Source organism: Pleurodeles waltl, chromosome 3_1 (assembly GCF_031143425.1).
Source record: "Pleurodeles waltl isolate 20211129_DDA chromosome 3_1, aPleWal1.hap1.20221129, whole genome shotgun sequence".
Lineage (NCBI taxonomy): Eukaryota > Metazoa > Chordata > Amphibia > Caudata > Salamandridae > Pleurodeles > Pleurodeles waltl.
Genome location: NC_090440.1, coordinates 712,635,530 through 712,650,387, shown reverse-complemented (window position 1 = coordinate 712,650,387; position 14,858 = coordinate 712,635,530). Strand labels below are relative to the sequence as shown.

Here is a 14,858-nt window from a genome sequence, read left to right as displayed (position 1 = left end):
AATAATTTATGACTCATCATAACAACTGTTAAGATTTTCATTTTAAATCTTAAGGGAAAGACATTTTCTCCGTACAAAAATTCAATTGATTAATAGAACCCCAACAGTAGAGAACCACCTTCTCCAATTGATAGATGGTGTGCCAAAACCCTTGACTAACGTGGTAACAACATAATTAGAAAACTAGTTGCAAGAAGGCTGGGTAAACATAACTCTTGAAAATGAAAACAGAGGCGGACGAGGCTCCCCATTTAATCAAACAACTTCAGCAAGATCAATACATGATATGAAGGGAAACCCCCACAGCTCAAAGTTTGAATATCAATGCAGATATGCCAAACTTGAACAAGGAAAGAACCAATGCTAAATGCCCTTCAAGACTACAAGCAGTGCACTTTTGCACCAACCTGGTCCAGGTATCCTCAAACACCACTTCCAGTCACATAGCACTGTTGTCCGGGACAGAAGGATCTACAGAAATGACACAACCAACGATGCTGAACTACAATTCAAGGTAGACTTGGTCTAAGGGGGGGGGGGGAGATAGAGAGAGAGTAGAAGAGAGAAAGGACAGAGGGGAAATGGAGGACAGAGAGAGAAGCAATCTGTGATGCAGACTCACAGCTTAGTAAAAATCCTGCCTAATATCACTGAATGGCATCTCTAACAAAGCAGACCTTGGAACAGCAATGCTTGGGGACGAGACATGGGAAAAAGGCATCTTCAAGCAAAATTGTTTTAGATTCCCACAAACTCCCTGACAAGCTGGAACACAGCAAGGTCTAGAACAGAGACACAACCGGCAATTCAAACTCTAATCTAAGATTTTTTTTTAACTGCTAATGATGAATAACCCCCACTCAATACAGCAGAGTCAACAGCAGAAATATGCACTTATTAATAAATGTAAAACATTTTTAATACCATACACTATCAACTACAGATTGGACATTGAGGCATGAACGATGATGTCAGGTGCCTTGACAATATGTGTAGCAGCATCTGAAAAAGTGGATGCACTGGGGGACTCATCAATGCAGTATCATGTCATGGAAACTAGAAGAATTCCAAGGGGATTTCAAGTCTCACCAAAGAGACATAACTGAATATTCCAGGCATTCTTAAGCCTTCAGAAAGTAAAAATAATAATTTAAAGAAACAAAATAAGGTTCTCCATGTCTAGGAATGCCTACAAGATCAGCAGCATTGAAATGGTTATTATGAACCGGAACCTGTGCAAATGGTGTGAGTTTATGAAAGTCATGCGCTATGCAGCTATGAGGAGCTATGCCACAAACAATAGAAGGAAGCCTTGAAACAGACATGTGCACACAGACGATCTGGAGGGAGATGTTACCTGTGCAGCTTGACAAGAGACAGTCATGCCTCTTGCTCTGTGCAGCTGGAGAGAGGTGTGCCAAATGCATCGAGTGTGAAACTGAAAGGGGACCATTTCCTCCAAAACTGAAAACAGATGTGCCCACCACTGCTGCTGTAGCAGCATGTAACAAGACATGCCCTCGCAGTTGCAAAACAACTTAAGAATACATATGTGGCACAAGTAGATAAAATATAACAGTAATACAGTAGTTGCTGCCTTTGAGCTGAGGAGAGGGAGACATTGAGAGTTTATGGTACAGTTGTGAGAGAAAAGCCCTTCCTGGATTACTGGCAAAAGCCCTTTCTGTGAAAGTCATACACTGAGGAATTTTGGCATGCTGAATGATGGTGAAACACTTGGGGTGTACGATAAGTCAAGAAAGTGTATCAAAAGTGGACGTGATGCAGTAAGGCCACGGATGTCACAACAATTCTGACTCCTTGGAAACTGCTGTGTAGATTAATTTGACCTCCTGCAGAGCGAGCATTGTGGCAACAGCAGACTTAGCATTAGTATCAGCAACTGCTGTAGCGCCATGAGTCGCAATGTCATGATGGCTACCGCTAACTGGATTCCTTGGGAGTAGCTGCAGACTGAATCTAGGATTTATGTGGGCAGCCCAAGAGTTAGACAATCCTCTTGGGTTGGAGGGGTGGGGTTGCAGATAGGAGGGTAACACTGAGTGAGCCATTGTAAGAGAGAGCGAGCCAAGAATAGATGGGTGTCATCAAAGAGCGAGTCCAGATACGGCACACTGAGGATGCTGCTGTGACATGATTCCACCAAAAGAGAGCCGTTTCAATACCATGAGATTTGCAAAGTGCTCCAATGCAATGAGAGCTGCCACACAGCCAGTCTCCTTACTGCAGAAGCAATCTGAAGGCAAACCCAGGCTACATGGGAGGTGCCACAATGTTAGCAATGCTTTCTAGAAGTTTTACAGAGGGACCCACATTACCATGGGTGCTGCCACCCAGTGAGCCCCGATACCATGCCAGCACCCTCAAACCAAGCACCACTGGCGTAGTATTAGATGTAGAGCGAACCCTGGTTGCACTGAAGCTGCCACAGAGTAAGCATGAGTGCCACATAAACTAGCGATGTGCAAGCCACAGTTACAGTGCAGCTGCTGCTGGGCAAACCCAGGTCACATTACAAATGCCACAGAAGGAACAGGGGTTCATCAGAACTGCTGCAAAGCAGGTGTCAATAACCTGCAAGCTTCTGCAATGCAAGTCCCAAATGCAACATAAATTCTGCAGAGCAAGGCCTTGAACAGAACAGCAGACGTAGGCCAAGACAATGCCCAGGAGGTGCAGCGAAGTGCTATATGCTGCTGCAGATGTAGGATTAAGATGATGGTGCCACAGATCCAGTAGCTTAAAGGTGGCTGATGAGAACAATGACAGTCTGCAATACAGTGGCAAGTCTTGGCATCGGAGGAAGACAGGTAGGACTTGTGCCTCCTTGTAAAGGTGTATACAAAACAGATGGTGGTCTCCCAGGGACCAGTAGTGATGAGTGAAATACTGTTGCATTAAAAAAGGCAGAATCTGTGTAAATACTCAATAATTATAGTGTAAATTATCAGTGATCGTGAAAAGCTTTTTTTTGGGAAAACTAACCTGATGTCAGTGCTACAGAATACACCAGAAGCAGAAGTGGTAGGTCACCAAAGTAGTGCCATGCCCTCCATCAACAGCAGGAGGCAGAGAGGAGTCAATTACCATACATCATCATGGCATTCCCACTGCGAAAATGGAGCTGAGGAAACGAAAGCTCTCCATGACTCAATCTCGAAGTGCACTGACTGGGACACAAAAGTGGATGAGCACCATAGGTGACAAATGTTCTCTTATCCCTTCAGATTACAAAGGAGCCAGAAAGCAATTCGCCACCGCATCTCTTCTCCCTCCCTTAAAGAACACCATGACACAAAGGAGGCAGGGCACTACAATCCTGCCCTCAGAGATCCCCAGGTGGAAGGAAGGTGTGGATCACTACAGTCACAGAGCATTGAGGGTACACCAGGAAACAAAAGGCCCATTTGCTGTAGCGATCCCAAACTGCTACAGTGCAACACAGGTGAAAGAGGAAGCAGACACCCAAACTGCTTCCTCAGCGTGGGCAGGAAAGCAGAGGCCAATCCTAAACAAACCCCCCTGACTACACCAAGAGGTAGAGAAGTGCACTGATCGCTGAAAACCTTGTCCCTATCCCCATAGGCCCCACCTCAATTGAGCACCCCCCTCCTTTTACAAGAGTACAGCATGAGGGAGATGTAGGCCGATGCCCATAGCTCTCATCACCAGTGCATGTTCAAACTTTCAACAAAAATGTGCAGCATTCAAGCATGTAATATGCAGGACCAAGGAGGATAGGGAGGAAAATTCACATACAAGTGCCAGCTGAGATGGAGAACAGACATGAAGATCCACACGTGTACCAGACCGAGGTGAAGGACAGACATGAGGTTCCACGCGTGTTCCCCAGTTAAGGGCAGGCGTGAGAATAAGGAGAGGATGCAGGAAACAAAAACAGAGTTGAGGTTGGTTGGCATGGCTTCCTTTTGCAGATTGCAGGTTCCGGTTAAGAGGTCAGAGGCTGTAACCCCTTTTATCCTTGATACAGTCCGAGTACTTCTAAAAGACTCTGGGAAGAAGCTTCTCTATGAAATCTTTCACAGCATCCATTTCCTGTAAAAAAAAAAAAAAAAAGTGGCACAAATAAACATTAAGAAGCATTACATATCTGCAATGGCACTGTCAGTCCTATTGTCTGTACACTAAGAAACTGTCTGCTTCAATTGCTGTTCCCAGTGGTGCAGTCTGTCCTCATTACAGGTCACTCTAGAACTTAGAGTGACTTGTAATGACAGGTGTAGGAGCTGGCCTGCATTGTCAAGTCGAGTAGGTGTCAGAAAAGGTTCAAGAAGTGGGACAAACAGCATCTTGTGCAGCAAAAGTTAGAAGGTCAAACTATTGTTAAGGTACAGGAGGTAAAGGATGATAGCATCTAGAACCCAGATGCTGTCATCCTTTACCTTCTGTACCTTAAGAGCATATTCTCAAGTAGAGTAGGTGCTAGACGAGTGGGACCAGAGTCTAGATGCTTGCAGCCTTTACCTCCTGCACCATAAGAGCATTTTGAACCTCTAACTTCTGCAGCACAAGATACGGTTTGTCCCACTTCCTGCACCTTGTCTAACACATATTCTACTTGACATTGCGGGCCACCTCCTACACCTACATCCAATGCCTATAGATATGTTCCAACTCCACATTGTGTGAATAGAGATATTATTTGCCTCCAAGTCTAATAACTCGAGATGCTACCTTCCCTCACTTATGTGCCTCAGTTGCGGTCTTCCCCCATCCTTTTACCTTGTTTGCCCGCATCTTTGCTCAGAAATTGTCTGCCTTAAATTGTGTGACTGCTTTTCGAGGTGAGGGCTGCACCAACTCCTGCACAAAAGGACATGGTCTGCACCAACTCCAGCATGTTGTGGTGCTATCTGTTCCATCTGTGTTGCTTGAAAATAGAAAATTCCCTACTGCCCATGCTTTTAGTCACTGCCTACCACAATTTTCTACCCCTCAAGAAGTTGTCTAGCCCACATCTTTTATTTTCTTTAAATACATCTGAACACCTTGACAAGAGTAAGAAAGTACAACAAGAAGTCTATTTCCTTCAGATTGAGGTCTTACGCGAGGGTACAAAATCTGCAAGACATGGACCTATTATGGGTCATCCAATGATCACATTTCTGTACAGAAACTCCAACACAACATTAATTTGTTCACAGGAAAATCCTAAGTATGTATGACATCCGGGGCTGATCCATCAATAAAGGGTAAAACATTTGTATGTTACCTGTTATTCATTAGAGCCCTCAAAATGCATAGTATCATTGTTTATATTCCGACCCAGAAGTCAATTAATTTACTATGTCTGCCCACCAGGCAAGCTCATCCAGCACTTTATCATCAGTCTTGACCTCTCTTAGTCTATGTTTCTCAGCCAATGCATGTCATAACGTTCAGCCAGACACTGACCGTGGGCACTCTTGATGACTTTCAGTGGATTGCCATTTTCACAGTACCAACCCCGGCATTAGAAATTTGTATGCCATTTTACTTTTTTAGGTCGGGGGTTGAATCCTATGTCGCAGTGCTTCACTGTACAAGTTCATCAATCTCACTCTAACCATGTGTGTAACAACCTCCTCCCAGTGATTTCAAATTAGTGGTACAATCACTAGTGGTCTCCAGACTAGAGTGTGGCTGTGTGACCCAGACAGGCCTTCCAAAGTCGAGTACAGCTCTACTCAAAGTGGCCCTCAACACAGCATCAAGACTGGTAACAGGCACTAGAAGCACTGACTATTTTAACCCCTTACTTCTGAACCTCAACTGTCTCCTTTCAAAGCCAGAACTCAGCTGAAAATTGTTTGCCTCACTCACAAGGCCTTGCACTATGACGAACCCAGGTACCTGGTAGAAAAGATTGGAATATCAGGGGGAAGACGCTCCCTCAGAAGTACAAACTCCTTCAGGGTAGAACCCTTCGGAGTTGCAGATATTTAATAATAGTTCTGATGCCGCATATCATATCTTGTTCGAGTTTTAAGTTTATGTTATAGGTTTTTATGTTTCAGGTCTTTGCTTCTGTTTCCGATCTTGTGCATAGAGCTCTGACTCTCTTAAAACATTTTAAATAAATAAATAGAAGAAAAAATATATATTTCAGACAGACCCACACTCTCAGAACATATCCTTCAATTTTCTACAACCTCTTTCTCACCAGTATTGAATGTCGCTCCTATCTTGCCCTGGGGAGAAGACTGCATTGCCCCACAGAGGTGTGAACAGGTAAGGGAATGTGGTTAACCTTCTCTATAATTCTACTACTGCAGAGAGAGTACCCATGAGAGTTACCTAGTAGGTTTGTATGTTAGGACAGCTCCAAACCATGTGGAGAAACAAAATTCAGAGTGGGGCTCTGCACCTCTGGCATTCAGGGGAATCATGATGGCCAGCCCGCCACAAGCATGCACGTGTAAAATAAGCCTGGTGAAGAAACTTAAATTATTCTAGGCGAAGCCTGGCATACATTGCCAGAGTGCAGGGGACCATATCAGCGTCCCTCCTGTCTACTTCGTCCAGTTCTCCCACCCAGCTCTTCCACCTCTGTCTCAGGGCGTCCAGTGTTGTGGGGGAGTGTACCACCTAAGAGCCATAAATCTGAGACCCCATCCCCTCCCCCCACCTTTATTTAGGTGACCCATTAGGAGCTTACATTCTAGAGGGCTATATTCTGGCACCTTGTGGAGCACGGTGTGGTAGGTGGAGAAGGCGTGCCGGAGCTGTAGATATTGAAAGAAGTGCTAAATTCGTCTTGAAGCTCTTCAAAGGACCTCATTTGCCCCCCACCAAACATCGCCAAGCCTGGAGATCCCAGTGTTGGCCCATCCATTTAAGCAAACCTATGGCAACCATGTGCACTCACACAGTGAGGTCTCCATAGTAAGCCTAGTTGCCATGTACTAAATACCACCTGGATAACCTCTGGGAGTGTGGCGTGGATAGGTGCCCCATACAGTATGCCCATCGCTCTGTCAAGCCCCACAGGGTGAGCTCCCCCCTGTAAGCGGGATTGTTCCACCCCTAATGCAACCAGATCATTAATGGGGAGAAGCAGAGTTGCCAGATAATAAAGCCTCATGTCGGCCATGGTAAGTCCTCCAATTATATGTCGCATGCATTCACTTTCTGGTGGTCACCTCAGGAGGCTCACCTGCCCAAATGAACGTGCGTCTCATCGCCTGAATGGCATTTAACCATGCCTGTGGGATAAAAGCAGGGAAGTTTTGCAAAGCATATAGAAGTTTTGGGAGGACCATCATCTTAAAAAGGGCAACTCTGCGCATAATATTCTGCGGTAGGGTAGCCCATTGCTCATATCCCCTTGAACCTTGCACGTCACAGGGTTTAAATTGAGGTTCCATGTTAAGCCTGGGTCCCAGGAAATATGTACTCCCAGGTACGGAAAGCTGATCCGATGGATCAGAATCTGAGATTGCAAGCCTTTGTCCAGTCGATCGCCCTGGAGTGGGACAAACGGGGATTTGCTCCAATTAATTTGCATGAATTCGATGAATCCCCGAAAAGCTCCAGTATTTGGAGGACCCTGTGCTCCGTATCGGCCAGGTGGGACATAAACAACAGGACTTCATCTACATTGAGGGCAATGTGGTCTTCCTGTGTGGGGCCTCAATCGAAGCCCCATACTTGCACGTCACATCTCACCCCCAGGTCGCCAAGAGTTCTAAAATTAGGGAAGAGAGCAATGGGGACAATGGGCATCTATGGCGGGTGCCCCTCCCAATCTAAAATTCCCACAACAGCACCCCATTAACATGCACTCAGTCTCTTGACCCAGCATATATGACTTTGAGGTAGGCTCGACAGCGAGGTTCAAAGTTCATGTAGCGCAACGTTTCCTCGAAGAAGGTCCAGTCGACAGTGTCGAAGGCCTTCTCAAAGTCAATTAGGAGAGCTGCTGGGCCTCTCAAAGCCCTGATTAAAGGATAGGGCCACCTGTACTCTGCGAATCCAATGTCTGGTCCCACACTGGTCTCAGTGGACAAGAGAAGGGAGAACAGTCAGAAGTCTATTAGCCAAAATGTTGGCATAAATCTTAACTTCGCTATTAAAAAGAGAAATCAGCCTAAATTTGGAGCAAGTAGTCGGCGGTCGGCCAGGCTTGGGAAGAACCACCATCGTGCCATGGTCAACTGCAGTGGAGAAGCAGCCCTTGCTAATTGCTTTGTGGAAGAACTGGAGGAGGGATGGGATGATGTCAGTGCTGAATGTGCTATAAAATTCCATTGGTTATCCGCCTGGTCCCAGCATTTTGGTGGAATTGAAATCTGGCAATGCGGTGCTTGCTCCCTCCCCGTGAAGACCTGCTCCAACCTCTCTCTCTGCAAAGACGAGAGGCGAGGGAAGGGCAGCTCTACAACAAAGGGAGATTTCAGCTTCTGGGCAGGCAAGGCTTGGAAAGATATACATTTTTGTAATATTGGGCAAATACTGCAGCAATCTCTGGGGATTCTGTAGCCCAATGCCCAGAGTCTCCACGCACACAAGGAATGATGCGGGACGTCACCTAATGTGTGGCAAATAAGTGGAGCAGTTTGTTTGACTTGTGGCCCCATTCATATACACGTGTTGAAGCTATCTAACAACAGCGAGCCTCATCCAGACTCAATTGTCTGAGAGACTATCTATCAAATTGCAATTGGTGACTGTCGGTCTTGGTATGTGCCTGGGGGTCCGTGTGTTCACGAGCCAGGATAGAAGCTTCCAGGGGCAGTGGCCCATGGGCAGAAGAGTACGAGTGTATTCCACCACGTGAGCTGGGAAACTTTGTCATGCTCTATTCCCCTAACATAGGAGAGGGCCACTCCCCTCATGTAAGCAGTTACGGTCTTGAAACAAGGTGCCCGTCGATTCCAACGAGCCATCATTCAAACCAAGAAAATTAAAAAGTTTGTTGCTGAGAAAATATATGAATTTCTCGTCTTGAAGAAACCAATCGTTAAGGCACCAGATTGGATGTTCGCCTGGAGTAGGTGTACCAAACAAACTAGAAAAGGGGTGGATCAGATAGTTCTCAGGGCACAATCTGGGCCCCAGAGCATTGAAGGAGGTCGTCCTCTGGCAGGAATACGTAGTCATTACAAGACAGGGACCCAAGGGCAGAAGAGCATGAGTGTATTCCACCACGTCCGGGTGCCATATATGCCAAGCATTAGTAAATCCTAACCCTCGTACCCAGTCCCCCAGACCACTGCTGCATCTCCGAGCTTCCCCTCTCAAGCTAAAACAATCTTTACTTTCCATGATACCATTAAAGTCACCCCAGTAATGGTACACGCGGGGGAGGGTGCTGGGGGGGACACAGGGGATGGGGAGGAGGTGGGGGAGAGCATCACAATCAGGTCCTTAATGACCGTCAATGTGGACTGGTGTAAGGCAGGTCCGACATATACATTCACAATGTTGTATACAAAGCCCTTTAGTGTACATTCCAGTACTATGTACCTCTCCCTGAGGGTCGCTAACCACCACCCTTGTGACAGCCAACAGTAGGGACTTGTGTATGAGGAGAGCCACTCCCCTCAACCCACTGGCATGACCCGCGTGGAACACGCTGCCATAGCCTTTGTGGGACAAAAATTGACAAATATGACCGTACAAGAGAGGGAGCAAGAGAGGGAGCGAGAGAGAGAGCAGGAGCGTGTGTGTTGACCCTTGGGAGATCATAACAACCTGTGGTCAGGGCTGTCTAACTAGCCTCGGAGGGAAGGAGCAGTAGCGGTATTTGGACTGTGTGTCTGGCATGTGAGGGAACATCCCCAAAAATCCTTCCCTACACTCCCTCCCCTCCCCTCCCCCCCCCCCCCACGCTACCCCAAGAAACATCTGTCGCCCAGCCCCAACAAAACCATAGACCTTACTATGAACTTGGGGGTGAGTTAGTGTGAAGGTGGGCCACAAAGTCACCATCTGCCACCACATGCAATTAAGGCAATAATGTAGGATACAGTGGTGCTGGCGTGCGTAAAGGATCTAGACATCGACACTTAGCCTGAGGATTTAGTGGCCAGGTGGTCAGCGTCCGTCTGGGCCGCGGGGCCCTCTTTCCTGTCGCCTCAACCTCCCCCTCCATCAGAGTCCAAAGCCACATCTTCCCCCTCAGGGCCCGCTGGCCTCCGGCGAGATCTCTTTTGCCGCCTTGTATTCTTCTGGCATTTCTAGTCATGCTCGATCGCAAGGGGGCATTGCTCTGTTAATATGGTCAATGCTTCATTTGGGTATTCAAAAAATACAGTGATGTAGGATCGTTAATTTGGCGGGGTACAACAACATGTAGGAGATATAGATAAAGCAAACTGGCACCTTGACATAGTCAAAAGATTTGTGCAGGGTCTGCATCCTGCTGGTATAATCAGGGAAGATCATTATGCGACTGAAACACTAGTTCTTTAGTTAGTCGTGTCCCTCAAAGAACCGCATTTCTGTCCCTGTAGTTCAGAAAGCGGGCCAAGCCCCTCGGAATTCTCAAAGCACCGGGGTGGGGGAGGAGGGATTCACAGCACACAGGCCGCCACCCCCACCTCCCTGATTCACCCGGGTGGACAAGGGTGAGGGTTTGGGGAGGATTGTGTACCTATCAGCATTGCTTCAGTACAGGCCCGCAGAGGGGCCCTCCTTGCACATCCAAACAGCCATGGGGGCCAACCCGGCCTCCGAAGCATAGATCTCTCTCCTGGGACCTCTTATGGTGGTGCCCGCCACAGGAATTACTGCAGAGCCCGAGCCGGCTCCTGAAAAGTGGCCCAGTCGGCAGAGCCGCCTCCATTGTTGTCAGGGGCACCACCTGTACCAACTCTTGCACCCCCCCCTCACTGCCACCAATGGCACGGACTGAAAGCAGCAGAAGGATGCGGGTCAGGGAGGCGTGAACAACCCGGCCCGCCATCTTGAGTGCCATGCTCCTCCGAAGGCCCCCGACTTCCAGACTGTCCGGGCCCCGCAGCCCCCGCTGAACAACATAGAGGGTCAGAATGCCCTTCAACACCAACATGGTGACCACTCCCATGCAGTAGGGGCACGCCAGCACCCTTAAATTGTGGTCAGTCCTGGAGCTCACTGACCTGCGCCCGCCATGTTGCCCTATCAGGCCACGCCCCCCAGCCCCTGTAAGCCTATTCTATCCCATACTCTCTGTGTCAATACTTTGACTGGGTAGCTATACGGGACAGCCTTTCTGGCAGGTATCGAAGTCCACATGGGACCTTGTACAGGAAGCCTGCGCAGAGGTCATGGTCAATCATCCACCAGCTTTTGTTCATATCTCTACTTTCAAGTAATGAAAAGCTGAAGTTGTGCTTCATAGTTATATTTAAGGAAGACAGGTATCCCTACAAATCCCCATTTAATGGCCAACATACATTGCAGTCCTTTTTTTGCCACAAAAAGTTCATAGGTTTGAGGTGGAGGTCTTCTATATAAGCTTTTGGTATAGGAAGCAAGTATTTGGAAGAAGTATAATACTTTAGGAAGTAGGGTCATTCTGGGGGCTACTACCCTCTCTAGCTAGGAGAGAAGGCTTTGTTCCCCCAACTACTGTGTCCTACTTGTATCGAGGCTTTCCATTTGGCAGGACTGCCCCTTTGGTAACGATACTGGTTCTCTCCAGGTTGTGGGTCTAAATTACCAAAATGTGTAGTGGAGCACTGTAAGGGTTGTAATAGGGCTGAGACAGTAGAACTATTTAGACCTTTGGGGTTTGGATCTATTTTTGGAACTTGCCAAGCTCTTACATGAAAGGCAGCAGTGATTTGGCAAGCTCTGTCAGGGAGAGTAATATGTCGTCCACAAACATTGTTAGTTTGAATTCATCACTGCCAAAGCATACACCTCGGATTAGAGAATTGTTATGGATTCTCTAGGTAAGGGTTCAAAGGGCAGCCCCGTTCCGTGCTTCACTCTGAGGGACTCCATTGTGATGTTCTCTTATTTACTCCAACTCTCAACACGGAGGACTGATATGTTGCCATCAGCCATCCTCAAAAGGTCTTTCCTAGGTTGAGTGTTCTAGGGGTATTATCTATGGAGGCCAATCTACCTTGTCAAAGGCTTACCATCCGGGGAGATCAGGGCCACACATCTTTCCCTTTTTTTTGCAGATAATGATAAGATGGAGGGCTTTTTTGGATGTTGTCACTGGCTTGTCGTCCCGTCACAAAGCCAGATTGCTCAGAATGTATAAGGCCTCTAATGATCCTGAATCAGCAGGCTTCTGCAATTATAGTGAGGATTTTGACCTCTAAGTTGAGTAGGGAAATTGGTTTATAAGAGGCACAACTATTGGCAGGCTTGTTTGGTTTGTTTTCAAATCAGGGAGATCTTTGACTCAGGCACTGTACGCGTCAGACTTTTTTCTTTGACCATATCGTGGAAGGCCTTTGTTAAAACAGGGAGCAACTGAAAAATTAATGTTTTATTCCTGTAGGAGACCCCAGCTCTCAAGGCTTTCTCAGGGGTCCTCGCTATACTTTGGCTCCATGCTGTCTATTGTCTCATGTGCCTTCCTCCCTAGGGGATGTGCCTCAGAGCACTAGATTAAGTTATAAAGTATAATGGGGTGCCCCTGGATCCTCTGCTTCTGTTAATGTTGTGTCTGTTTAGCTGTGATAAGTCCCAAACCACTCTGATTGACTGCTGCCACCTCTCTGGCAATGTGCAGGGCCTATGGAGAAAAAGGCTGGCTCGGATCTTCTGAAAGTGCAGTCCAAGGCACCAGCGATGGAGGCAGACTCAGACGTTCGGAGTCACACAGGGAGCTGCTGCAGGTAAACCTAGGCAGAAGATGCCATATTAGGCATTGCGTTGGTGATTCGTCAGCCTCAGATCCATGCTGCAGATGGAATTCAGGGCTAGTCTCACCTCCCCATAGCAGCCCCTCACTCTGCTTTGTCTTGAGGCAGCTCAGGAGGAGGCTTAGGGGACCCAGGCCATCTGGTGGCAGGAAAAGGGCAGAGTCACGCGTCCGGTGCTATCCTGGCGCAAGCTCTACCCACGGTGTTTTTGTAAACATTTTTATTACAAGTTGCATAAAGATTGAACAATGTACAGGTACAGTTGACATTTCAAAATCAATATGAGCTGATTCATCCAAATTTCCGGTAGATTTCCTGTAGCTGGTAAGAGTATAAATTCCATAACAATTTCATTCCAGTGTTTACTTCTCCATTATGGCAACTTCACAGCAGAGCTCTGTAGTCTTTCTATGGTAACCATATATTTCCCCATTTCATAGGGCATCCTCTGCCTTGATGAATGCGCTTTTCCGCAAACATACACCAGCCTACATCTTTTTTTCCCAATTCTCAAATTCTAGGATAGTATTTTCTCCTCACAGTCTGGCTACATTTCATCTCGCAATCTGGAGACCTATCCTGCTAAAAATACACTGACGTTTTGGCAGCACCACTTCATTCCAAACTTCTAATACTAATAGTTTGGTTCTGGGCTCAACGGAAATCACCAGAAGCTGCAAATAACACTCACAGAAGGATCCTAAATGGATGCATAAGTATATAGTGTGAGGAAAAGGGCCTGACTACCCACAACCTTTGTTGCAACAATCTTATAGGGCTGGTGGAGAATTCTCAGTTTTCCTAGTCTGAAATCCGCCCTTACTGATTCTTTCCACGAAGGTCCAAGCGCTTCCTTCCATTAAGCATCTGGTAGATTTCCCAGGTGTTCACTCCCTCAGTCCATCACATCCTGTTTTCACTGGGGATCAGGTGAGGTGGTCTTTATGTTCTAATATATTAAGGATATTGCCTTTAATAAAAGCTGCCCAGAGAGCTCGCTGATCTTCCAATGCAGATTAGCCTTCTATCTTTGAACCATCTGTGATATGGGTTGTTAGCATGTCTTATCTGTAATTTTTCAGTACTGCCAGTATCCATTCTGGTTCCATGTGCATTAAAAAAAAAAAAATCATTGATGTACATTGATACTTGTACCATGAGCTCTCTCATTCCAATCCCCTCACTAGTGGATCTCTCTAAACCCAGCTCACCAGGGGGTCTCAAGGCTAGCACATACATCACAGGGGTCAGAATATATCGAAGTCTTGTGCCCCTCTTCAGTCTGGAGAGGTCTCGCGGTGTGCCATTTACTCTAAACCTGGATAACAGTCTTTTATAGAGCAGCTTCAACCATGTTGAATATTTTTGGCAGAATGAACCACCTAAAACACAAAGCCGTTCCAGGGTATTTAATGCTCCGGCTGCTTCCAATGACAGGACCACCCACCACTGGCTTCCGTGCTTCACTATGTATGCATCCATGTAACCAAAAGAGATTTAGCCTCATACTCCCACTAGGCATGAAGACTGATTGGTCAGGGTGTACTAATGACCAACTTATCCTTTTCAGCATGAAGGACATTACCTCTGGCAATATTTTGACTTTGGCATTCAATAACGATACTGGCCTATAAGAGGCACATTTGTTTGTGGGTTTGCCAGGTTTATGTACTACTACTATTGTTGCAATGTGGAGGTTGTTCAGTAATATTACTACCGCATTTCCAGTCATAAACATATGGACTAAATGAGCAGATAGTCTGTTTGCCATGCCTTTAAACAGTTCAAGCTGCACATTGAGAGCTCTACCTCTCACAGGTCAATATGTTGTGTAAACATTAGCAAAATATTGCCATCCACTTTATACACATCTCTCAGGTTATCTTGGATACTGGTACCACCCATGTCTATAAGTACATGTATCCAATTATGTCTCTGATCTCTTATTCTAAGCCAGTCTAGCAATTTGCCTGTTTATATCCTACTTCACAGTTTCTTTTAGGTGGTCAAGAAATTATTATATGC

General features: G+C 46.5%; 1 protein-coding gene across 2 annotated transcripts in view; it reads right to left on the bottom strand.

Moving 5' to 3' along the window:
• Positions 1 to 222: 222 nt before the first annotated feature.
• LYPLA2 (lysophospholipase 2) overlaps positions 223 to 14,858 on the bottom strand; it is a 94,335-nt gene continuing 79,699 nt past the window's right edge. For both annotated transcript variants that reach the window (XM_069223454.1, XM_069223453.1), the window contains exon 10: positions 223 to 4,077. In XM_069223454.1, the coding sequence (XP_069079555.1) occupies positions 4,024 to 4,077 (54 nt within the window). In that variant the 3' untranslated portion in view covers positions 223 to 4,023. The remainder of the gene's footprint in view (positions 4,078 to 14,858) is intronic.